The sequence below is a fragment of the Meles meles genome, chromosome 11, assembly GCF_922984935.1.
Source record: "Meles meles chromosome 11, mMelMel3.1 paternal haplotype, whole genome shotgun sequence".
Lineage (NCBI taxonomy): Eukaryota > Metazoa > Chordata > Mammalia > Carnivora > Mustelidae > Meles > Meles meles.
The window spans coordinates 27,487,279-27,514,985 of NC_060076.1; the positions used below are offsets into that span (position 1 = coordinate 27,487,279).

Genomic DNA, 27,707 nt, shown 5'->3' on the forward strand with positions numbered 1-27,707 from the left:
ATCACGGGTGGGATGGATTTTATCAGCTGTTGTAAAGCCCGGACACAAACTGATACCATATGCAAAGAATGGCAGTGAATTAAACCTGAAATGATAGTCCTCTGTTGTCATATTTGAACTTTATTCCTCTTATACTGGTATTGCCAACTACAGTTATATGTATTTTAAGAAAATAATCTGCTCTTCTAAAATCTATGATTAAGTTATTAATGTATTTGGATATTTATAGCTATGTTAATTTTGTGTTTGTGTTAAAGTATTGGTACACACTGTACCTCCTGGAAGTTAATGCTTTGGTTTCTCCACAATGCAATTCTTGCATTTTTTATCTGTTAAGTTTTAGATATTAGCTAGTATTTGTTCTTTACACAAAAATACCCCTTACTTATAACAAACAATCCAACACTTCAAACAAAAGGTTATAGGAATTTCTTAATCTTGTTAGGCAGAATTTTTTTTTCATTTCTGTAGGATTTATAAATCTTTGGGTGGGGAAAAACTTGTCAGTGATATAAAAAACAAGGAAAGTTGGGATGCCCAGGTTGCTTGGTTTAATGGTTAAGGGTCCAACTCTTGATTTTGGCTCAGGTCATGATGTCAGAGTCACGAGATCAAGCCCTGTGTCAGGGTCTGGGCTCAGTGGTCTGCTTGAGATTCTCTCTCTCCCTCTTCCTGTGGTCCTCTCCACACTCACAATCTCTGTCTTTCTCCAAGTAAATGTTTAAAAAAAGAACAAGGAAGCTTTCTTTTAAAACAGTTATACTTTATGTATGCAGTATACTATATATAATGTATACGCATTGTATACACACAAAGTATACATATAGTATGTAGTATGTATAGATATATACACACATAGAGTATTTATACTATATTAGTGTGTGTGTATATATATAGCATAGTGTGTGTATGTATATGTGTGTGTACATATATAGTATATGTACTGTAGTGTAGTGTGTGTGTGTTTGTGTGTGTATAGGTCAGATTTACTTTATTCTTTCTTTTCCAGGCTCACCTTGTGTTGCTCATGGCTGTAGAACATGGGTTTATCTCATGTTTATAATCTGTGCTCATTATTATTTGTATTTTTTAATTTTTCATGCAAATAAAATCTCCCTGACCTTTGTAGAAAGTCCTGGTTGCCAGTGCCTCAGTGGATAACTGTCGAAGTACTTTTGAAATATTAATCCTTACTAAGTTTGTGAAAAAGTAGTCCATGCCCAGAGGGGGCCTTAAACTCATGACCCTGAGATGAAGACTTAAGTAAGATCAGGAGTCAAACGCTTAACTGACTGAGCCACCTAGGTGCCCCTGAAAGTCCTTTTGAAGTACAGATCCTTAATAAGTCTCTTTACTTAACATTAAAATACACATGTAAATGTGTATTATGTATGTGTGTTGGTACAGATATATGTGCACACATACACCCAACTTATACGTATTTATATAGTCTCCATTCTAGATTGCTGGTTATCATCCTGATATCAAATGTGTGGCTAGTGTCTCGGTCCTTATAGGTGAGTCTGTGTTTATTCATTTTTGTGTTAAGAACCTAACACTCAGGAGGTGTTTAATAAAGTGTTTACTTTGAAAAACTTTATCTCCTAGTTCCTTTTTTTTTTTAAAAGATTTTATCTATTTGACAGAGAGAGAGCTTACAAGTAGGCAGAGAGGCAGGCGGAGAGAGAGGGGGAAGCAGGCTCCCTACTGAGCAGAGAGCATGATGTGGGGCTCGATCCCAGGACCCTGAGATCATGACCTGAGCCAAAGGCAGAGACTAAACCCACTGAGCCATCCAGGCACCCCCCAGTTCCTGTTTTTAATGAATTACTGAACTGGCTGCTTCTTATGTACCCACAGTGATGACACTCCTGAGAATGTGGGCACCCAGGAACTCTTGAATGCCCTCAGGAAAGATGCTGGCTTTAGGATCCAACATATAGAAGGAAAACAAATCCTCTGAGTGCTGTTTTAGACCCTCCTTTATTGGCTTCTTGTCATTGTCACTTGGTTTCCTCTCTAATACTCATTTATCAGCAGTATGACACACTGTTGACTACCATCATTTGTCATTTGAATAATTTTGTTTATTTTAAAAAAGCTAATAAAGTAACCTAATAGAACATCTAGAAATGAACATTTGGAGGATGTTCTAAAATCTTGCAAAGTGAATTATTACAGCTGGTTCTGTTTTTTTTTTTTTATTGCGATAGCACATTAGTATTTAATTTAATAGCACCTTATACTTACGGGTCAGATGCTTTCCAGTAAATCTCATACCTAAGTTTTGCAATGGGCTGCTCCATTATATATAATTTTTGGTTTTGCTTATAAGCCTTTTCACTTTGACAACCTGAAAATATGATATATTCACTTTTTATGAAAATGCATATTTTTTCTTTTAACATATATTTTTTATGACCTTTTCTTCAAAATCCTTTTTTAAGGCACTGTATCAACAAATTTGGTGAATGTTCATACCCCTCAAGGTGTCTGAAGGGGAGGCCAAAGGGATCACTGATAAAGGCAATGATGAGCAGAGATAAAGAGCTTACCAGAGCCCAGTGCTGGTGGAGGTGGGTTCAGTTTTCCAGGTTAGAAAGACAAAAGAGGCATGACCCTGATTCGAATGCTACAGCTTTGATGAAGAGCACCATTGATGCATATTGGAGGCAGTCTGAAGGCAAGATCTCTGTGCTGACAACTTTACTGAAATTCGGATTTGAACTTTTTCAAAAAGTGGTATAATTAAGGGAGATTTGAGTAGGACACCTACCAGTGGCGCTTAACTTTATCTCAGCCAATCATCTTTTGGAGGTTTTAGAGTATGAGCTTCAGGAGGGCACCGTGTCTTACTTTGACTTTTCCATCAAGTTACAGTGCCTTAGAGAGAGCTAGAGAGCAGTGCACAGATCTGTTCCTTTGATGTTTTTGGTACATAGAAGAATAACATAAAGAGTGTGGCTATGCATTGTAGATACTGGAAGGGATATTTGAAATGACATGTTTTAACATGTCATTTTCTACTTTTATTTCACTAGTGGAGAAGATAAGAACCAAGAGGGCCAGTGTGTTGGTGATGGTCCACAGTGATTCAGAGCTCACATCAGGCATAAAGGCCTCGTGATCCTTGCAGACAACCTAGTGCTTCACGTACTGAGCACCCTCACTGCGTCCCCTCCAAACCCCCATTTTGTACTCATTTTAAAACATAAAGCGAATCTTGCCATTCTGTGCCAGATTCAGGGAACATTGAGCATAACATGGAGACTCCTTCCCAGGCCCATGTCATCTGGCACCTGCCTCCCTCCACCTGTCTTTCTCCCGTCTTTCTCCCTCCTACCTCATCCCGTCCCAGCTCACTGCCTTTCTGCTGTTCCCCAAACATGGGAAGTTCATTTCTTTTGAGGGACTTTGTACTTATATCTTCTATTGTCTTTGTCTATAGTGTTTTCTCTCCCCAAATCTTTCCCTGGCTGCTGCTTTCTGATCGTTCATGCCTTGGAAGAAGTATCACCCTCCTAGGAAGAAGTAGTCTGTCTTCCCTGATTCACCGTTCTCTTATTTTGCTTTATTTTTGGCTAAGTGACATTTGCTTGTTGCCAAATTCCTCTCCAGGAGGTAGGGACTTTGTCTTGTTCACCCCAGACTCTGAAATATGCAGAACAGTGTCTGGCACATAGTATGTGCTCAGTGAATATTTACTGAGTGGACATAGGGGCAAGAGACCAAATGCTGGCAGACTGGATTGACTGGAGTTTGGTACATGAGCATTTAGGGCCTCTTTGTGTTCCTTCATCCTTAACTGTAAAGTGAGTTTGCAGCTTACAGGTCTGTGGGGAGATCAAACAAATGGTGAGGGCACAGATGCCTGTTTGTGATTGTTATTGATTGGTCTGTGCTCCCGAGGCTCCAGGAAAGGCCAAGTCCTCTCGGGTGATGCTACCTTTGATGTCTTCCCTTTGCAGAAACATGCCCTGCTCCGTGGGGGAGGAGGAGTGGACCACCGCCCCGGTCCCCCAGACCATCACGGACCTCTTCCAAAATGGGAACTGGACGATGGAGAACCCCTCACCCACCTGCCAGTGTAGCAGTGACAAAATCAAGAAGATGCTGCCCGTGTGTCCCCTGGGGGCAGGCGGGCTGCCTCCTCCACAGGTGAGTCGCTCTCTGTGTGACTGAGCAGATGGCAATGCAGGCAGGCTGGGGGCTTCTGCTGGGGAGGAAGGAACGGCTGGCCTATCCTGTCAGGGGGTTGTCTTTCAGTCTTGAGCTTCATTCTTATCAGAGGGAATAGCATGTGGGTTTTGAGGGGAAGGGACTTGGTCTGCAAGTTTCTGTATCTTAGTGTAGCTTGTTTCTCTATTTTGAAAAGTCAGCCTAGTTTGACTGAAAAGTAAGCACTCTGGATCCATGGGCTGTGGAAGGCACAGTCTGGTTTCTCCCACTGAGGTCATGTGACACTATATCTTGTGCCGGACCGGCTCCATCCCTGGTTCTGCCACAGATGAGCTGATGACCTCACACAGGCCGCTCACCCCCGGGGCCCGTTTCCTCACCTCTGAATTAGGGAGGCTGGCCCATGAGACTTCTGCGGGTCTTAAAACTCTGACATTCTCTGAGACTGTGAGTGTGGGGAGCAGTTCTAAGCCTTTTTCTGAGAATTTAAGGAAGAGGCTTGCTTGTGATCTCCCTCTGTTGCTTTCTCAGCATCTAGGTTGCAGGGTGAGGACAAGCAATTGTAAATGGGTGTGAGAACTTAAGTCCTGGTTACTTCTCTTTAAAGTAAGGGTGAATCTATTCGTCATTATAACTCCAGTGAACCAAAGTAGTCACCGGGCATAGTCAGTTAAGCATCAGTCTTCAACTCAGGTCACGATCCCAGGGTCCTGGGATGGAGCCCCACATGGGGCGCCCTGCTCAGCTGGGAGTCACTTGTCCTCCTCCTTCTTCGCCTCCCCCATTTGTGCTCTTTCTCTCTGTCTCAAATAAATAAAAAAATCTTAAAAAAGAAGAGACCCTTTGTAATGGGCTTATAGGATCATTCTTATAACCAGAATCTTAGAATTTTTTTTTTTTTTGTTTAGAACTTTTGTGTCTAGTAGATTTATATACTATATACTATTGTTTTATCTATAGCTGGAAGAATTTGAGCAGTTTCACATTAATATTTCTGTACTAAGTTTTCAAGCCATATTGTATGTGTGAGAATTTACAACCTGCTGCTCTTAAAAGCTCAGGAACAGTGGACCCGAGTGAATGCCATATGGCCATTCTCAGGCCAAGCAGGGGAGCAGCAGAGGGAGAGGAAGAGGGAGGAGCAGACTCCCCACTGAGCAGGGAGCCGGATGTGCGGTTGGGTCCCAGGGTCCTAGGATCATGACCTGAGGTGAAGGCAGATGCTTAATCCACTGAGCCATGCAAGAGCCCTAGTACTGGACTTAACTCAGTGAGATGTTATGCATTTGTTTTTCAGATTTTTGACTTGAAAATAATCATGTTTAAACTCTGAGTAAAAGAAATGTATTTATTTATTGAACAGATGTTTCTCCCTGGGCTATTCATGAGATGTGTGTGTATGTGTGTGTGTGTATGTGTGTGTGTGTGTGCGTGTGTCCTCCTTGATTGTGTTCTCAGCCGCATCAGTGACTCTTCAAAACTTCACTGACTTTCTCTCTGCAGGAGCATGTCATGGACATCCTTGTGTCCATCTGTGTCGTCTTTGAGATGTTCTTTGTCTCAGCCAGCTCTGTTGTGTTCCTGATCCAGGAGTGGATCCGTGAGGCAGAGCACCTGCAGTTCACCAGCAGAGTGTAGACTGTCACGTACTGGCTCTCCAGTTTTGTGTGGGACATGGTAAGAACACCCACCTGCTGCTGCTTTCTAAATCTCCGTGTCAGGCCTATGGATTGGATGAAAGAGCCCCTGTCTCTTCTAAGTGTTCTAGCTAATCTAAAGATGAATGAAAAAGGGAAAGGCAGAAGCAGCTGTGTATTTTCATGACACAGAGCTGATCTTACGCCAGAGAGAATATCTGTTTACACCGACTGCAAATAACACTACTGTCACCTAATTTGCCAAGTGACAACTTTTAAAGAAACACTGAGGTAGAAGACTCTTAGTCAAAACTCAAAACCTCTCTGATAGGTTTTTACCTCCAGAGTTAGGATGTTGTTTGCCTCACTAGGAAACATAACTGTCTTTTGAATTCTTGAGGACCAGGTAAGTGAGAGGTGAGTACGCTTCCTGTTTTTCAGTTTTCCCTCAGGCAGCTAATAATTTAATATGTTGTATTTGCAATATATATTAGAAACATAAAATCATATAGCTATAAATATAGACTACCATGAGAGCCTGGAAGTACCAAATCTAGTTTAAGAATGCTGAGGTACTCAACTAAAATAAAAAAGTTTTTTGGTAGAAAAATCCTAGTACATCTGTGACAGCAGTACTAAAGAAATTCTCCTTGTAGGGTTACTAGAATGCCATTTACTTGAACTAACTTAATACTTACAATAAAGACAGCATATTTATTTATTTATTTATTTATTTTTAAAGATTTTATTTATTTATTTGACAGAGAGAGAGTACAAACGGGAAGAAGCAGGGAGAGGGAGAAACAGGTTCCCTCTAAGCAGAGAGCCCAACATGGGGCTCAATCCCAGACGCTGGGATCATGACCTGAGCCAAAGGCAGAGGCTTAGCTGACTGAGCCACCCAGGCACCTCAAGACAGTGTATGTATTATTGTCTCATTACGTTATAGCAACACAATAGTTCCAGGTAAGAGGATACAAATATAAAACACAATAAAAAGACTCAGAATGTATTTGAAGGCTTTTATTAGGGCAAATATTTTCATAACCATAAATATCTCATTATCACAGATAGATTGTTCCAGGTATCTTTGTTAAATAGTAATCCAAAGTGAAGTAATAGTAAAATAAATTGTAAATGAAGATATTTCAGCATATAAACCAACGAGTCTTCAACAGTTTTTAATATGAGGATCTAATAACATTGTTTTCCACATAAGTAATTATTAATGTAAAAACCAGAATTAATAGAGATGATACAGATGATACTGTACTTTTCCATAATAAACATGTTTAATATTTTTATGAATCCCACTCAGTATTACAAAATAAATTTTACTGGACAAAAACTTTTAAATTTCAGAAAAATAGACATGAGAAAGTTGCCAATGTATATAAATAATTAAAAAATATTATTATAGGCATGGAAATGTGACATAGTCACTTCAACATAAGGAAATGCTATAAAAGCAGAGGGTTGTCAAGACAGAGTACAAGAGATACTCTGAAACAAATGAAAAATCAAGATCTTGTAGGAATGACAAGAATTTTTAATGTATGACAGATACTAAAATGCCAAAGGGAAAATGAAGAGAACTATTTCCTCATGGTAGTGACAATGGGCAGAGGCAGCTTTTAAAAATGCAAAGGACATAGCAAATTAACTTACCACCTCCTTCAAATAAAAATGAGACTCTCTTGGGAAAATTTAAGCACCATAGCAGGCACATCTTCTAACAGTTAGTGAAATGCTTTGTATTTCAATGGAAAACTATTTCAGTGGTGAAAATGACATAGGAATCAGAAGCATATTCTCCTGAGACTCAAGGAAGTTAACACTTTCCCGAACTGGAAAAAAAAACATTCCATAAGAAGGCATGTAAAGTTAAAAACTGAATCAAATTTGTTGTATGAATAATTCATGCCTAGGGAAATAGCTTACCAGCTGCCACAACCCTGGGATCCTCATGAGACTGATGTCGCCCAGCTGCACGACTGTCTGCACTCTCATTCCACCAAAGAACGTGAACTGCAGAAATAAACCAAAAAGGGTTTCTAAAGACTATGGTGTTACTACACGTAAGAAATACAGAAAAATTAATCAGAAATATTAAGTCTTGTTCTTTAAATCAAAATAGTGAATAACAGAAACGTAACATTAAGTATGTTAGTAGTAAGATTTCAGAGGGGGTCAGAGATTTGGGAGAGGAATTTATAAATTAATTAATCAAACTGGTTTTATAGATGAAACAGAAGGCTGGAAAGGTAAAGTAAATAACACTAAACACACAATTAAGTCTAGAATGAGGCTTCATGACTTTCTAATACATTTTAGTTTATTTCAAAAAGGAAGATTATAAAAATTGTGTTTACTAATGAAAATTTTGATGATATGAAGAAGCAAATTAAAAGTAGCGTAATTTTAACCACCTCGAGAGAACTTCTATTGACATTTAGCACATTTCCTTTAAACAAATGAGTAAAATCAAATTAGGGTCGTACTATATATTACACTTACCAACAGATTCAACAATGCATATTTCCCATAGCAGTAACCTTTTTTTTTTTTTAGAGGAAAATCCTAACATGTACTAATATGTCCTGCTTGATCTGACCCTTGCCGTAGTCTGCTCTCACTTTCTCAACTATACCATGACACTGACAACTATACCATTACCTGGCAGTTTGACACGTGCTATTGCTGGTCTTAGGGCCCAACCTACTTTTTTTTTTTTTTAAGATTTCATTTATTTATTTAACAGAGAGAGAGAGAGATCACAAGTAGGCAGAGTAGCAGGCAGAGAGAGAGAAGGGGAAGCTGGCTCTCTGCCTAGCAGAGAGCCAGATGTGGGGCTTGATCCCAGGACCCTGGGATCATGACCTGAGCCGAAGGCAGAGGCTTAACCCACTGAGCCACCCAGGCGCCCCTCCCATGGCAGTAACCTTAATTTTTAATGGCTATGTGAGTTCTTCCCTATAGATATAAGAACTTCTTATCCAAACCCCTGACCAATTAGATTAATATTTTATTATTTTTTTGAAATATGGAATAAATGTTTTTGTGCATAACATTTTACAAATTTTTAATTATTACAATGTAAGATATGTTAGCTGTCTAGGAAAATGTGCATAAGAGGAGTCATTTCTATATCACCTAGGAAAAAAACTGCTTTTGTGTTTTCTGTATCTCTTTCCATATTTATGTGTATATACATGTACTTTTATGAATATTTAAACACAAACATAAAAGTTTATGGTTATATAAATACATGATGTAGATGATACGTATTTTTTCTGGATTATATTCAAATTACATAAAAATGTTTCTTTACTGTAAACAATACTGACATAAACATTACAGCAGCATCTACACATGTATCGGTAATAATTACAAAGCTGATGACGACTACTAGTAATATTTTGTGGGTGTTGATTATGTGCCAGACCTGGTTTTAAGCATTTTGCATGTATTAACTCATTTAGTCTTCATAATAATTTTAGGTGGTTGGTTATTAGTATCATTTTATGGATGAGGAAACTAAGGCACAGTGAGGTTAAGTAACTTACCCAGGGTCACAAAGTTCTAAGTGGTGAAGCTGGGATTCAAACCCAGGCAGTCTAGATATGAATATTTTCTTAATATAAACTCCTAAAATTTAAATTGAGAGAACCAAACAGTATATCTTATATATATAGACATTTATAAATATACAGTGTATATAATATATAGTGTCCTCCAGAAATGATGTACTGATTTTCAGTATACTGAACATATACTGATGTTCAGCATAGAACCATTCTCCTAGTACACACTAAGAATGGATTAAGATTAAAAAGTGTGTGTGGAGACACATTTTCTTTCTTTTTTTTTTAAGGATTATTTTAGAACACACATGCATGAATGGGGGAAGGGCAGAAGGTGAAGGATAGAGAGAATCTAAAGCAGACTCCCTGCTAAGTGTGGAGGCCAATTCAGGGTTTAATCTCACGACCCATGAGATCATACCTTGAGCCAAAATCACAAGTTGAACACCTAACTGACTGAGCCACACAGGCGCCCCAAGATTACAGTGTGTGCACACATATTTTTAATAACTTAATCCTTGCAAAAGTTATATGTGTCCATTATAGTAAATTAGAAATGTTAAAAAACCTTTAATCTCATTATTTAAATATGGCTATATATTTTATGTCATTTCAAACTTCCTTCTTGTATAACTAAAGATACCTACATATCCATGCATATTTCCTTGATATTGGCAAAGATGATTCAAAAAATTAAGGTTTTTTGCCCAAGGCAGCCTCAGCCTGGCCTCTTAACAACACAGGAACCAAACCCTGCCCACAATTGGCAAAAAGCACCATTGCAGCAACTGGACTGAAGGCAAATGTGGCTCAGCCACAATAGTACAGTGATACAACATACATAGGAGACACTCTGGAAGGGCCAAGTCAACAGGGGACACTGCACTGCAGAGCACTACATAACCTTTTCTTCATAAGGCCATTACTTGCTTAACACATACAAACAGACACAGAGAGTTAGACAAAATGGAGACACAGAAGACTATGTCCCAAATGAATCAACAGGACAAAATCCAGCCAGAGAATAAAATGAAACAGAAGCTACATACCTGATAGAAAATTTAAATTCTCTCATAAATATACTCACTGGACTTGAGAAAATATCTCAGTGAGACCCACAAAAAAGAGACAAAAAATATAAAGAAGAGCCAGTGAGAGATGACCTCTGTAAGTGAAATTTAAAAATACACTAAAGGGAATATAAAATGTATTAGAGGAATAATATTAGGGACCAATAAGCTGGAAGACTATAGTGGAAAACAATCAAGCTGAATAGGAGAAAGCGAAAAGATGAATTAAAAAAATGAGAACAGGTTAAGGGAACTCAGTGACATGGTCAAGTGTGATAACACTCACATTATAGGGATCCCAGAGAAAAGAGACAAAAGAGCCAGCAAATTTATTTGAAGAAATAATAGCTGAAAACTGGAGAAGGAAACAAATTCAGATTCAGGAGGCACAGAGAATGTCCAACAAAATCATCCCAAGGAGGTCCACACCAAAACACTAATTAAAATGGCAAAAAGTACTGAAAAAGAGAAAAATTCAAAAGCAGCAAAGAAAACAGTTACATGTAAGGGAAATTCCATAAGATTGTATCAACTGATTTTCCAGCAGAAACTGCAGATGAGAAGCAAATGGCATGATATATTCAAAGTGCTGAAAGGGAAAAACCTGCAACTGAGAAAACTCTATGCAGTAAGACTATCATTGAGAATAGAAGGAGAGATAAAGAGTTTCTCAGATGAATCAAAGTTAGAAGACTTCACTGTCAGTAAACCAGCCTTACCAGAAATGTTAAAGGGGATTCTTTGAATGGAAAGGGAAGACTGTAAGAAGTAAGAAAAGGAGGAGAGGAAAAAAATTTCAGAGGTATGTATAAACTTAATAAAAGTAATAGATTAATCACTTATAAAACCAGTATGGAGGTTAAAGACAAAGCAGTAAAATCAAGTATATCTATAAAAATCAAGTCAAGGGATTCACAAAGAGATGTAAAGTATGACACCATAGACCTAAAACATAGAGGGCAGGGGAGTAAAGATTTAGTGCTTTAAAATGGGTTCAAACTTAAGTGACCATCAACCTAATATAGACTGCTATATTTAAACCTAATGGTGACCACAAGTCAAAAACTGGGATACACAAAAAATACAGAGAGGGGGCGCCTGGATGGCTCAGTGGGTTAGGCTGCTGCCTTCGGCTTGGGTCATGATCTCAGGGTCCTGGGATCGGGTCCCGCATCGGGCTCTCTGCTCGGCAGGGAGCCTGCTTCTCTGTCTACTTGTGATCTCTCTCTGTCAAATAAATAAATAAAAATTTAAAAAAAAATTAAAAAAAAATACAGAGAAAGGAATCCAAGTATATCACTAAAGAAAGCCGCCTAACCACAAGTGAAGAGAGGAGAAGGAATAGAGAATAAATTAAAAAAAAACCAACAAAAACAGAACAAATTAACAAAATGGCAATAAGTACATACCTATCAATGATTACTTCGAATGTAAATGAACTAGATGCTCTAATCTAGGTGACTGAATGGATAATAGATAAAAAAGCAAGACATCTATATGCTGCCTACAAGAGACTCAGTTCAGACCTAAAGACACAAGCACAAGCCCACTGAAAGTGAAGGGATGGGAAAACATTTATCATGCAAATAAAAAGAAAACTGGGATAGCAACAAATAGAATTGGAAACAAACAGTGTAATGACACATAAAGAAGGACACTACATACTCACAAAGGGAACAATCGGAAAAGAGTATGTTAACAATTGTAAATAGGTACCTAACATGGGAGTATCCAAATGCATGAAGCAGCTATTAACAAACATAAGGGAAGTAATCAATAGTAATACAAAAATAATAGAGGACTTTTATACCCCACTTACATCAATGGATAGATCATCCAAACAGAAAATCAACAAGGAAACAGTGGCTTTGAATGACACATTAAATCAGATGAATCTAAAGGTATATTTAGAATATCCCCATCCTAAAACAGAATACACATTCTTTTAAGTGCACACGAAACATTCTCCACAATCACATGTTAGACCACAAAACAAGTCTCAACAAATTAAAAAAGATTGACGTTATACCATACATCTTTCCCAACTACAATGCTATGAAACTAGAAATCACAAGGAAGAATTCTGGAAAGACCACAAATACATTGAGGTTACATAACATGCTCATCAACAATGAATGGGTCACCACAAAATCAAAGTGGAAATCAAAAAATACTGGAGACGAATGAAAATGAAAACACAAGGGTCCAAAATCTTTGGGATGGAGCAAAAGCTGTTCCAGGAGTGAAGTTTTTAGTAATACAGATCTACCTCAAGAAGCAAGAAAAATATCAAACACCTGAACCTTACCCTGAAAGGAGCTAGAAGAAGAGGAACAAACAAAACCAAAACCAGCAGAAGGAAATAAAAGAACAAAGAAACAGAAATAAACAAAAAAATAGAACATATCAATGAACCAGGACTAGTTCTTCGAAAAGGTCAACAAAATTGATAAACCTTTACTCAGACTGTTCAGAAATAGAGAGCAAGGATTAAATAAAACCAGGAATGAAAGAGAAGAAATAACAAGCAGCATCACAGAAATACAAAGAATTAGAGAATATTATGAAAAATTATATTCCAACAAATTGGACAACCTAGAAGAAATGGATAAATTCCTAGGAATATAAAACTTCCTCTAAGTGAATCAGGAAGAAACAGAAAATTTAAATAGACTGTGTTAAGTGATGTAATTCAAAAACTGATAAAAAAACTCCCCAAAAGTCCAGAACCAGATGGCTTCACAGGTGAATTCTACCAAACATTTAAAGAGGAGTTAATGCCTATTCTTCTAAAAACAATATTCAAAACCATAGAAGAGGAAGGGAAGCTTCCAAATTCATTATATGAAGCCAGCATTACCCTGATAACAAAACCAGATGAAGACATTACAAAAAAGAGACCTACAGGCCAGTATCTCTGATGAACTTAGATGCAAAAATCTACAACAAAATATGAGCAAACTGAATCCAACAATACATTAAAAAAATCATTCACCATAATCAAGTGGGATTTATTCCCGAGATGCAAGGGTAGTTCAATATTTGCAAAGCAATCAACATGATACATCACATCAGTAAGAGGATAAAAACCATATGATCATTTCAGTAGATGTAGAAAAAGCATTTGACAAAGTATAACATTCACTCATGATAAAAAACCCTCAACAAAGTGGGTTTAGAGGGAACATATCTCAATATAATAAATGCCGTATGTGAAAAACCCTATGCTAACATCATACTCAATGATGAAAAACAGAGCCTTTCCTCTGCATTCAAGAACAAGGTAAGAATGTCTACTCTCAACAATTTTATTCAACATAGTATTGGAAGTCCTAGCCACAGTAGACAACAGAAATAAATTAAAGGTATCTAAATTGGTAAAGAAGAAGCAAAACTCACTATTTGCAGATGGCATGATACTATATATAGAAAACCCTAAAGACTCCACCAAATATTACTAGAACTGGTAAATGAATTCAGTAAAGCTGTAGTATACAAAAGCAACATACAGAAATCTGTTGCACTTCTATATACAAATAATGAAGTAGCAGAAAGAGAAATTAAGAAAACAATCCCATTTACAACTGCATCAAAAATAAATACCTAGGAATAAACTTAACCAAGGAGGTGAAAGACCTGTATTCTAAAACTATGAAACACTGATGGAAGAAGTTGATGATGACATAAACAAATGGAAAGATGTTCCATGCTTATGGATTGGGAGAACCAATATTGTTAAAATGTCCATATTGCCCGAAGCAGTCTACAGATTTAATGCAACCCCATCAAAATACCAACAGCATTTTTCACAGAACTAGAATAAATTATCCTAAAATTTATATGGAAGCATAAAAGACCCCGAATAGCCAAAGTAATCTTGAAAAAGAACAACAAAACTGGAGGCATCGTAACCCCAAATTTCAAGATACACTACAAATCTGTAGTAGGAACCAGCACAAAAATAGATGCATAGATCCATAGATCAATGGAACAGAATAGAGAGCCCGGAAATAAACTGATAACTATATGGTCAATTAATTTTCAACAAAGGAAGCAAAAGAAAAAGTCTCTTCAATTAATGTTGCTGGGAAAACTGGCCAGCTACATGCAAAAGAATGAAACTGGACCACTTTCTTTCACTATACACAAAAATAAACTCAAAATGGATTAAAGACCAGAGGCATCTGGGTGGCTCAGCCAGTTAAGTGGTTACCTTTGGCTCATGTGATCCCAGGGTCCTGGGATCAAGCCAAACATAGGGTTCACTACTCTGGGGAACCTGTTTCTGCCTCTGCCTCCTGCTCATTCTCTCTCTCTTGCTTGCTTGCTCTCACTCTCTCTGTCTTAAATAAATAAAATCTTTAAAAAAGTGGATTAAAGACCTAAATGTTGAGACCTAAAACCTTAACTCCTAGAAGAGAACATAGGCAGTAATTTCTCTGACATTAGCCATAGCAACATCTTTCTTGATATGACTCCTAAGGCAAGGGAAACAGCAGAAATAAACTACTGGGGCTACATCAAAATAAAAAGCTTCTGGGGTGCCTGAGTGGCTCTGTTGGTTAAGTGTCTGCCTTTGGCTCAAGTCATGATCCTAGAGTCCTGAGATGAAGACCCATGTCAGGCTCCCTCTCCCTCTCCTGCCTCCCCCCTGGTTTATGTGCACTCTCTCTCTCTCATGCTCAAATAAAATTCTTTTAAAAGTTAAAAAAAAAAAAGCTTCTGTATAGCAGAAGAAACCATCATCAATACTAAAAGACAACTTACTAAATGAGAGAAGGTATTTGTAAATGATATATCTGATAGGGAGTTAATACCCAAAATATATAAAGAACCTATATAACTTAACACCCAAAAAACAAATAATCCAATTAAAAAATGGGCAGAAGACATGAGTAGACATTTCTTCAAACAAGGCATACAGAAGGCCAACAGACACATTAAAAGATGCTCAATATCCCTCATCATCATCAAAACAAATCTAAACCACAATGAGGTATCACCTCAAATCTGTTAGAATGACGAAAATAAAAACACAAGAAACAGCAAGTGTTGGCAAGGATGTGGAGAAAAAAGGAACCCTCATGTGCTGTTGGTCGGAATGCACGCTGGTGCAGCCACTGTGGAAAACAGTATGGGGGTTCCACAAAAAATTAAAAATAGAATTAACATAGGATCCAGTAATTCCACTACTGGATAGTTACACATATAATATGAAAACATGAATTTGAAAAGATCCATGCACCCAGGTGTTTACTGCAGCATTAATTACAGTAGTCAAGATATGGAAGCAACCCTTGTTCCACTGATAGATGAATGGATAAAGAAGTTGTGATATCTATCTATCTATCTATCTAACCATCCATCCATCCACCTATCTAATGGAATATTAGTGGACCATAAAAAGAATGAAATCTTGCCATCGGCAACACAGGGATGGATATAATGCTAATGGATATAATGCTAAATGAAATAAGTCAATCTGGGAAAGAAATACCATTATGATTTCACTTATAATGTAATTTAAGAAAACAAACAGAAAAAAAGAGACCAAAAAAGCCCTGACTCTTAAGGATAGAGAACTGTTGTTGCCAGAGGGGAGGTGGGTAGAAGAGTGGGTGAATCAGGTAAAGGGAATTAAGAGTACACTTATCATGATGAGTACTGAGTAATGTACAGAATTACTGAAACACTATATTGTACACCTAAAACCAATATAACACTGTTTGTTACTTACACTGAAATTAAAAAAAAATGAAAAATTAAAAAATGTCAAATACAAACAGATAAGCCTTTTTATTTATATTGCCAATTTTTCTGAGGGAAGAGGAAGCAGATATGAACCCTACAAGTTTAACTCGTTTTTCTCTAACCTAATACTGTATCTATATAATATATCCTTATTAGGTAAAAATTGACATCTCATTATTGTTTTAATCTGAATCTTCTTTAATATATTTTTAGTAGTCATCTGTGTCTACCTTTGTAGAAGTATGTATGTATGTATGTATTTATTTTTTCCTTTTTGATTTTATTTAAGGTATTTTGGGAGGCACAAAGTTTGAGCTTTATATAATAAAATCATTCTTTTTTTTTTTTAAAGATTTTATTTATTTATTTGACAGATAGAGATCACAAGTAGGCAGAGGGGCAGGCAGAGAGAGAGAGGGAGAAGCAGGCTCCCTGCCAAGCAGAGAGCCCGATGTGGGGCTCGATCCCAGGACCCTGGGATCATGACCTGAGCCAAAGGCAGAGGCTTTAACCCACTGAGCCACCCAGGTGCCCCATAAAATCATTCTTTTATAATAAAATTATTCTTTTTTCCCTTCATAGTTTCTTCATATGCTTTTTTTGTTTAGAAATACTGTTTCCATACACATTATTAAATAAATTCACTGGTATTTTGTTTTAGTAATTTTATGAATTCAATTTTTTTAAAATTTTTTTTAGAATTTATTTATTTGACAGAGAGAGATCACAAGTAGGCAGAGAGGCAGGCAGAGAGAGAGAGAGAGGAGGAAGCAGGCTCCCTGCCGAGCAGAGAGCCCGATGTGGGGCTCGATCCCAGGACCCTGAGATCATGACCCAAGCTGAAGGCAGAGGCCTAACCCACTGAGCCATCCAGGCGCCCCTGAATTCAATTTTTTAATTGAAATCCATAATGCATATGGTTTTATTTTATTTCAGCATATGGTATGAGACAGGCATCTAATATTTTTTTCTCCTCTTTATATATTTTCCAACTTGAGTATACATCTATAACATATGTATTAGAAGTTGACTTTTTGAGCAATGATTAGGTTCAGTTTTGGATATGTTAGATTTTGAGATGCCTGTTGGACATAAAGTGGAGAAGATGAAGAGGCAACCGGATATTATAAGTCTTTCAAATATTTATCAGCTATGCTTATTCATTTTTCCTTTCAGGTAAACTTTACAAACATTTTTCAGAGTTTGTCACAAGCAAACTCTCTGAAATTCTGATTGGAATACCTTTCAAGTTAAAAAAAATTAAGTATCTCAGGGGCATCTGGGTGGCTCAGTGGGTTAAGCCTCTGCCTTTGGCTCAGGTCATGATCTCAGGGTCCTGGGATCGAGCCCTGCATTTAGCTCTCTGGTCAACAGGGAGCCTGCTTTCCCTCTCTGCCTGCCTCTCTGCCTACTTGTGATCTCTCGCACTCTGTCAAATAAATAAAATCTTAAAAAAAAATATATATATATATATATAAAATAAAAGAATAAAAAATATCTCAAATAGATATTAAATTAGTAAACCATATGCTTGTATCATATATATATAAATAATATATACCTAAGTAGGGGATATGGATAATTTTTTTTCTTTGGGCTTGTCCATGTTTTCAATATTTATAATAACTACATGTTGCTTTTTCACCCATAAACAATCTTTCTACCCCAAGTAATGCTATTTATAAAAAAAAATCACAGGAGCATCTGAGTGGTGCAGTTAAGTGTCTGACTCTCAGTTTCGGCTCAGGTCATGATATCAGGGTCTTGAGCTTGAGCCCTTCATTGGGTGCCACACTCAGTATGGAGTCTGCTTAAGACCCTCTCTCCCTCTGCACCCCCCACCCACTGCTCTCTCTCATGTGCACGTGTGCTCTCTCTCTAAAAATAAATAAATTTTTAAAAAAGATTTTATTTATTTATTTGACAGAGAGAGCTCATAAGTAGGCATAGAGACAGGCAGAGAGAGACGGGGAAGCAGGATCCCCGCTGAGCAGAGAGCCCAATGTGGGCCTCTATCCCAGGACTCTGGGATCATGACCTGAGCTGAAGGTAGAGGATTAACCCACTGAGCCACCCAGGCGCCCAGTTCTTTAAAAAAAATTACAAGAAGCACAACCTTCTAGTTACAAGATAAATAAGTTTTAGAGATGTAATATACAACATGATGACTACAGTTAACAATTCTATATTGTGTGTATATATATGTATTTTTTGAAGATTTTATTTATTTATTTGGAAGAGAGAGAGAGAATGAGAGAAGAGAGAGCATGAGAGGAGAGAGCTCAGTGGGAGAAGCAGACTCCCTGCCGAGCAGGGAGCCTGATGTGGGACTCGATCCCAGGACTCCAGGATCACGACCTGAGCCGAAGGCAGTCACTTAACCAACTGAGCCACCTAGTCGCCGAATTCTATACTGTATATGTGAAAGCTGAAAGAGTTGATCTTAAATGTTCTCATCATAAAGAGAAACAATTTGTAACTGTGAGGTGATGGATGTTAACTTATTGTGGTGATCACTTCACAAGATATATTAAATCATTATGTTGCATACCCTAAACTTATTTGTCAATTGTATCTCAATAAAACTGGGGGAAAAAGGAAAAAAAAATCATTAAAAGTATATTCAGAGGAAAATAAAGTGATAAAAGAAATAGGTGACTCAGGTTCCTTCCAGTATTTAAAATTTTATCATTTTGATATATCAGGGAAAAGAACAGTATTTAGAAAAAAACTTTATAAGGTGAAAAACATTCTAAATAAGATGTAAAACGGTGCCTGGGTGGCTCAGTGGTTTAAAGCCTCTGCCTTCGGCTCAGGTCATGATCCCAGGATCCTGGGATCAAGTCCAACATTGGGCTCTCTGCTCCATGGGGAGCCTGCTTCCTCCTCTCTCTCTGCCTGCCTTTCCTCCTACTTATAATCTCTGTCTGTCAAATAAATAAATAAAATCTTAAAAAAAAAAAGGATGTAAAACAGGTTTGCTCAACCCTTAAAATTACAAAACTAAAACTTGGGCAATAAAAAGCAAAATATACTCCATAATGAGAACAGAGAAAAACTGACCAAAGGAACTTAATGTGGATCACTCATGTATTTTGCAATTTCATAAGAAGAAATGGACAACTGTACCTCTGTTGAGCACTCCATATTCTGCATGGAACACTCCAACTAGTTTTGTGTAGCCTCGATTGATGTGAGCATGAACTGCCCTTTTAAATGGGTCACCCCACAGAGCTGGCCCACCAGGTTTCATCTGAAAAGTAGCTAGTTCATAGATTCCTAGAACAGGGAGAAAAATAATTATTTTGTAGAACACATACAAGCAATTTCTAATCATGTTCAGTTTGGTTCCACTGGAAGGCTAACTACATCTATAGATTTTGAGGATCATACCTGCATACCTATAGGCATATTTACTAATAATCTGTATTGTTTTTCTTTGCTTTTATGTTTAGAAAGTCCTTGTCCTAGTTTAAGGGTCAGTCATTAAACTTACCATACATAACAAACAAGAATGGTTGGAATCTATAGTTTGGGTATTATCTAAGTTACTTTTTTTTTTTTTTAAGTAATTTTTTTTTAAAGATTTTATTTTATTTATTTGACAGAGAGAGATCACAAGTAGGCAGAGAGGCAGGCAGAGAGAGAGGAGGAAGCAGGCTCCCTACAGAGCAGGGAGCCCGACGTGGGGCTCGATCCCAGGACCCTGAGATCATGACCTGAGCCGAAGGCAGCAGCTTAATCCACCCAGGCGCCCCTATCTAAGTTACTTTTAATCTATAAAATTTGTCAAAAGTTAGTGAGAATTTATAATGTAGTAGTATTTTTTAGTTGCCTGAGTCTATAGTTTTATAAAAGAAATGAATAAGGAAGTATTTCTAGTCTCTTATAGTTCCATTCTTCTTACCAGTTTCTACTAACTTACTTTCTATATAATTTTCTCTGTAAGATTCCATTTCCAACAGGAACAACAAGCAAGTAATGTATGTGAAGTGACTCTCTGAGGTTTTTTTTTTTTTTTAAGATTTTATTTATTTCTTTGACAGACAGAGATCATAAGCATGCAGAGAGGCAGGCAGAGAGAGGAGGGAGGGGAAGCAGGTTCCCTGCTGAGCAGAGAACCTGATGTGGGGCTCCATCCCAGGACCCTGAAGGGCTCGATCCCAGGACTCTGGGATCATGACCTGAGCTGAAGACAGAGGCTTTAACCCACTGAGCCACCCAGGCACCCCTGTCTCTGAGTTCTGAGGAAAAAAATAACTCTAAAGGAGATGAGTTCTATTATTTCTAAATATCCAGGTAAATACTTGAAAAGCATTTTACCTTCTGGATGGAAGTATAGACCAGGTGAAGAGAAGGAAACCAGTGGACAAGTAGATTTAGAAAATACAAGAAAAACAAAAGTTACTGAAGAATCATGAATAACACAGAGGAAAAGAACAAAGATTTGATACTTTTTGAGAAGGCAACTAATTCATTTAGTTAGTGCTGAAAGCTGAGGGGGAGCTATGAGGATAAATTTCCAAATAAGATTTTTCAAATCTCTTATAATCTAAAATGCACTACAAAGTTGGGAATAATGGGGGAAATAAAACAACACTTAAATTAGTTAATTCTTTTGCTAATCTGACCTTTGTTTAAAACTGGATTGAGGTAATAATTTCTTTAAGTCAGCAAGAAGTGAAATCATCAAGAAGACAAATCTTTAGGAATTACTTTCAAACTGAGAAATAAGAAAGAGGAAGACACGAGAGTTAGACTAGAGTAATACAGCTTGGTAGTTCCAATTAATTCATTCCCCTAGTCAATTTAATAACCAAATATATACTTAAGATTTAAGATTAGTTGTCATTTATGGAAAAATACTTTTATATTTAAAAGTTTATATTATTTTAAAATTATGACAGAGTATCACATACTGTTCCTCACCTACCCACAGATGTGTTCTCTGCTCCCAAGGCCCAACTTCTCAACCTTTACTGACCATGTCAACTTTTTCTATCATATAGTTAAGCTTTAAGAATAAGATACCAATGTGGAAAAACACTTCATTATTTAATGGTCATTTTTTAAAAAAGGTAAGCTAAGAGCACCAATTTATTTTTATCTGAACAAGCAACATATATGTTCCTATGTTAAACAAAGACTAACTTCTTTCCTAGTAGAACTTGAGTTTTTATAGCTTAAATGTTTTCTCTGTCAGAATTCAAAGTGAGTAGGAGGGTAGGACTTACCTTCTTTTGGAGGCTTTTCTAGTTTGCACCACGGCACCAGATAAGTAATCTCACTCTCTTGTTTATCAATAAGAGCCAAATTGGGAATGAGGTATTGTTCTTGCCATTCCTTATCTTTGGCCAATGCTTTCCGAACTTGAGTCCGATGAGCAAAATTATCTATCGGAAAAGAAGGCGTAAAAAAACCAAAAATTATTAATTTAAAATCACCTGTACTTTTTCTGGGTTTCATTCAATTCACCAGTGTTCATCAAGGGCACAGAAGGATACTGTATTGTATCACTGGAGATAACATACAGATGTGACATCTGTCCCCAAGTTTCTCATGGCCTGAAAGGGCAGTAGAAATGTAAACAAGTAATGATAATGTCATACCGTGGGCTCTATAGGCTCTACCACTTAGTAGGCAGTTGTGTGACTTAGGTTAAGTTATGAAATCTTTCTGTGCCTATTTCTTACTCTGTAAAATGGGGATAATGATATAGTATCTCCCTCTAGGACTGTTTAGATTAAATGAATTAGTACACAAGAGCTTACAACAGTGTTGGGCACCTCGTTAGAACTCAGTATACATACTAGTCTTATTAATTGAGGCATTTAAATTATAGCAGCAGTTTAGAGTATTTTTCGGTGATGGGTGATCAGGTCAAGATATACCTTGAATTACATTTAAGGTAAATGAAATTAAGATGCACTTTGACAGCTACTGCTTTGATCTAACAGTTTCCAAAGGAATAGGGCTGATTCTCTGTCATCCCCTCTTTTTACTTAGTACTATTTCTCTTCTTTTTGTTTCCCAAGCAAGTATGTATTTTTGCTAACATATGGGCCCAGTACTACATTTAACTATTAGGGCTTCATAAAACTTATGGTAAAATAGTTTCTATGGTTCATGCTGAGGATAAAGAATAATATCTATCTTAGAGCTTAAGTAAGTTTTATCAGGATTGCACTAGCAGATTTTTTGTTTTTTGTTTTTAACTGGGATACAATTCAACTGGTGGTGCATTAAAGCATAAATTGTGTTTTAATGGGGTTTGTTTTACTACAATTGGGGAAAAACCTCTAAACCATGGGCATACTAAGTATAGAATGAGCACTTTTCACGTTCAAAGTATTTTATGACTATTAACTTTGGACACTGATGACCAAATACTAAATGAAATTATCAAAAGTTTTTTGGATATTATGATGTACTACTATGGACTTCAGAAAGATTAGACAATGGAGTAACAAACATTCTGGGGATTCCATCAACCATACTCCTTCCTCTACTAAACCAGGGGTTCAGCTTCAATATGAGAAGAACTCTAATTCCTTTTCTTTTACTTCCCTAAACTAGTAAAATGACAGTGAATAGAAATAAAACTGTGTATAGAAATAAAACTGTTCCAAAATCTAACAGATTTATTATATCCTACAGAAGGTTGAGGGCTTCCAAGTTTACTATCATCTCCTATTCTATTTCGCTAGAGCCCGCGGACATTTGAATGATTTGTTAAAACACTGATATCCAGCTATAACTTCAATTAAAAAAAATTCCACTTTCCTTTTATGATCTTAACCCACCTGGGTTCTTGAAATCACTGCTTTAAATTTTTCATAAACCATCTTTACAATAATCTATTCTTAATTTTTCCTAAGAATTAAAGTGTGGTTTGTAATTTTATGACTTGAAATCTGAGATGCCATTTTCTTACTTTCACATTCTCATATGGTAATGAAAGGTTCCAGCAATGGGTTACTATAGGTATACCACTGGGAGGCACAATCACTGAATTTACTTTTTGGTATTGCTATTTAAAAGTTTTACTTCACCTGTATGTATTTATAGCAATATAGATTCAAGAACTAAGTAGCTAAGTCGTGGGTAACATCTAACAGAATGAAAATCTGTACTGAATACTTAAGCTGATGACTCATACCATACTTCCAAATATGAAACACTTTATTCATTCTGCCTCCAAATTCTACACTCCAGTATCCAACCAATTCAGAGTGAGCTGTCCGAAGATGAATGTTTTTCTTAGTATTTTCCAGGAACTCATTCATCTTTGAGGGCTTAAGATAATAGGTACGAAATTCATAGACTGTTCCATCATATTGTCTGGGGCCTGTAGCAAAGGATGAGCACACCTGAAGAAAGATAAGGCAAATTTAAATATTTTGGGAAGGTACAGTTATTAATACTATGCCACAACCAAATCTGAGTCTGGAAACAAGGGACACTCAGTAGACTCACAATCTGTATTTCTGTGGTCCTTTCTCCATAGATAATTTGTTTAGAGAGCTATCAGTAAAGAAAACTACTTTTAAGTATTCCAAATATATAGCTACTATGTGCTTGTTGGTGGTCTACCTCTAGTTGCTTTTTCATAAGCAGTTTCTTCTAAGAAGCCACTGGAGCAATTTCTTTACCCAAAAATTACAATTAGGGTCATAATAAGTTTTGCAAATAGTTTAATTATCCCTTATTTAGTCAATATTCCATCTTTAGTCAATAGTATATGTTTATGTTAAGAGTTAAGCATTTAAAACAGTTTTATAAATATATAGTATTTTGGCTGGCACAATGGAAATGTGTTTACTAGCAGAAAATGTTTTTCCTTTTCCTTTGCTTTCCTTTCTCCTTCCTTTCCTCTTTCCTTTCCCTTTCTCCTTTCTTTTCCTTCCTTCCTCCCTCCCTTTCTTTCTACAATGGAAATTGCTGGTCAAGTCAAAGTATTTCCTAAATCTAATAAAGTAGACCACTGGTCAAAAAATAGGATAGAGGGGCACCTGGGTGGCTCAGCTGGTTGAGTGCCAAATTCTTGATTGCCACTGAAATCATGATTTAAGGGTTCTGAGATCCCTGCCTCCAGCTTTGAGGTGAGCCTGGAGCCTGCTTAAGGTTCTGGTTCTCCCTCTCCCTCTGCCTCTCCCACTGTGCTCTCTCTCTCTTAAAAAAAAAAAAAATAGGGGGCGCCTAGGTGGCTCAGTGGGTTAAAGCCTCTGCCTTTGGCTCAGGTCATGATCCCAGGGTCCTGGGATCCAGCCCTGCATCAGGCTATCTGCTCAGCAGGGAGCCTGCTTCCTCCCCTCTCTCTGCCTACTTGTCATCTCTGTCTGTCAAATAAATAAATAAAATCTTAAAAAAAATAGGATAGGAATTTAGTAGGAATTTAACTAATGTAAAAGTAAACTGTGGCCTACCCAATTGCATTGTAATACAGAATGCGTAAATCTAGTAAAGGCAAAAAAATCGATGAGTCACAACTGTCTGATTCATTTTTTTTTTTAATTTTTTTTTTTTTTTTTTTTATTTGACAGAGAGAGATCACAAGTAGGCAGAGAGGCAGGCAGAGAGAGAGGAGGAAGCAGGCTCCCTGTGGAGCAGAGAGCCCGACGCGGGGCTCGATCTCAGGACCCTGAGATCATGACCTGAGCTGAAGGCAGCGGCTTAATCCACTGAGCCACCCAGGCGCCCCTTTTTTTTAAATTTTTAAAGAGATTTTATTTATCCATTTATTTGAGACAGACAGAGTGCACATGAGCCAGGGGTGGGGGATGTGGGTAGGCGTGGGGGTGGGGAGGAGTAGAGGGAGAGGGATAAGCAGACTCTGCTAAGGGAGGAAGCTGGAGGTGGGGCTGGGTCTCAGGACCCTGAGATCACACCTGACCTGAGTTGAAACCAAGAGTTGAACACTTCACCCTCCTGAGCCACCCAGGTACTCCCGAGTCATGTTTTTAATTATAGATGCAGTCTAAAGACAGGCATTTAACCCACCCAGTTATACTATGTTAATAGGAATACTTTTTAAGAACCATTAGTTCCTTTTCTAATAGTCCTGTATTCACTATGTAAATTTCTGATTTGGTTCTCTGAGTGAACTGAACTTTCAGTGGAAATGCTTTGCCAGAAATTATCCTCTTTGTATGTTTATATGTGTGTATATACACACAGATATATGTATATAAACAAAGACACACTCATATGGTATTCTGATTCACGAATCCATCTTACATAAGTTTGGTTAGCATGTGCACATTTCCTAAAGCTGATTACACCAGCATAATCTGTTATAATAGTTTTCATTACCTGTAAAGCTATGGATGAATTTTGGGCATACGCTGACTACCTGGTACAACAATCAAAAGCAGTAGGCTTCTTGCTCTGATATATATGTATATATGTGATCTATCTATTTATATATATATTTTACAAAGCACAATGGTATTTTACTTGTGTATAAGGCTGAATTATAATAAGCTATTTTGAGTTCATCCCATTCATGTCTGATGAATTATATTCTTATTGTCTGATCAACATTTGCCATCAAAAACAATGGCAGCTGCCGCTAAGTTTGGCAGACATTCTTTTTTGTGCCGTTTTACTAATCTAATAACAAAATGCTATGCAAATGAAAACTGCTTAATATTTACAGCTTAAAAATATTATAAATAAAATATAAATGTATCAAAAATAGGCCAATGGGATACCTGAAACAACGGCTTTTAATTTTTTTTTTTTATGGACCTTGTATTTGGAGAACAAAATAAGTGACCACAGGTGCACATTTTTTATTATCTTCTGCAGAAGAGTACAATAGGAAAGCTCAGGAAGAGGTTAACAGCAATGAAGCAATGAGATGTGTATGTGTGTAGGAAGGGGTGAGGCGATCTTTGTTGAGGGGCACTAGAACTGTGCGGCCACAATATAGGACCCGTATGCTAGAGAAGGAAACATGAGTGTTTCAGACCCCCTAATCTCCAAAGAAAGGCTTATTTTCCACAGCACTGACTTCCAATTCACTTATGAGAACCAGTGGCTGACATTTAATAAAGTCAAAGTTCAGAATAAAGTTTTCCGGAATAACTCTCAGCCCTGCCCCAGTAGAGTGAGAATCAGGAAACATTAAAGACTGGATTGCTAATCTTGGGTGAACAGGCCATCGTTGGTTCCTCAGTCTTCAGCAAAACGTCTGTCTCTAGAATAGGTTCATCCCCTTCGACTTGTACCCTTCGAGAAAAGTACAAGCCTTAGTGTCAGAGGGAAAACAAACAAACAAAAAAAAAACAAAACAAAACTCTGCAGATGCGCAGAATAGGCCAAGTCCCGACAGTTAAGGCTGAATCACAAAAATCTATTACGTACGTTTCTCATCTAAGGTTAAGTGAGGTTGTTATCATCACGTTTGCTACGAGGTTCCTGGCCCCGCCTGGCTTGGACACCACCCGCAAGAGGCAGTAGGCAGGATGTTCCACTACTGACACCTTGGCCCTCCTTTTCAAGGTTCTCCGCAAAACGCTCGGAAGTTATGTGCATTTCGTTTAAACTGCGGGGGTGGGTTCTTTTGCCCGTGGTACGGTTGGCCTAGTTCTCTTCTACCTTCTGTCTAGAGGGGGCGGTGGCTTGTCAAACGACAAACGACAATATCAATAGGGAAGTTTCGACCAGCAAGCAAAGCACCAGGCACTGGCCCCAACATGGCAAACGCCGGAGCGTGAGCTTCAGGGGTGTACTCAGGGCTGCCTGGCACCTAGGCCAGAAAAACCCTGTTCACGGTTGCTGGCGAATTGGCCTGGAGGCGACACTGGCCAGCGGACCATCCCCGAACTACGTGCCGCTTCCCCCCGCGCGTCCTGAGATGCCCCACCTGCGGGATCTGGGGCAGCCACTAGAACTTCCGCGGCGGTTCCACGCCCGCAATCTGCACCGACGAACCGAAGACCGCATGCGCGGCTCTCTCGAGTCTCGGCGAGCAAAATTGGGCAGCGCATGCGCGAGGCCGCGAGCTCCCCGCTAACTCCCGCTCCCCTCCCCCAGGGGACGGCTTGGGCTCATCTGGGTGGCGGGTACCTGAGGCGCGAGCGTCCGCGCAGCCAGAGCCCTCTTCAGGCCGCTTCGGAGGACGAGCATGGCGGGGCTTCGGGCGCTGGGAAGGACAGCCAGCGGGTACTCTTTCTTAGATTCTTCCTGTTAGGACTTACCCGCTTGGAAAAGAGCAGCGACTAGACTACGGGCGCAGGCGGGGGCGGGACTCGGCGGATTCAGCTCCGCCTCTGGTGCCGTAGGCGCGGGCACCGCCCGGAAGGCTCGAGTGCTCCGTGGCCCAGCGCCGGGAGCGTTCGGAAGGCACGTGCCCTTTGGTCCTTGGCTTGTTTCCTCAGACTCGCTTACCCCAGCGTCAGAGGGGATGTTAGGATTGTCTAAGGGCGGACACCGTTTCTGTTCCACCTTTCTAAGCCCATCACCTCGTCTCCACACGCAGC

The 27,707-nt window shown here is 38.2% G+C and overlaps 1 protein-coding gene across 2 annotated transcripts; it reads right to left on the reverse strand.

Moving 5' to 3' along the window:
• Positions 1–6,824: 6,824 nt before the first annotated feature.
• LOC123953408 (protein NipSnap homolog 3A) lies at positions 6,825–27,462 on the reverse strand. Of its 2 annotated transcripts, XM_046023622.1 has the most exons (6): positions 27,295–27,462; positions 23,381–23,591; positions 21,456–21,614; positions 19,351–19,500; positions 7,758–7,844; positions 6,825–7,663 (listed from the first exon to the last, which is right to left on the reverse strand). In XM_046023622.1, exons 1-6 carry the CDS (start codon positions 27,352–27,354, stop codon positions 7,587–7,589), a joined length of 744 nt encoding a protein of 247 aa, XP_045879578.1. In that variant the 5' UTR covers positions 27,355–27,462; the 3' UTR covers positions 6,825–7,586. The 2 variants fall into 2 exon arrangements, with proteins under 2 accessions (XP_045879578.1, XP_045879579.1); XM_046023623.1 differs by lacking the exon at positions 19,351–19,500.
• Positions 27,463–27,707: the final 245 nt, after the last annotated feature.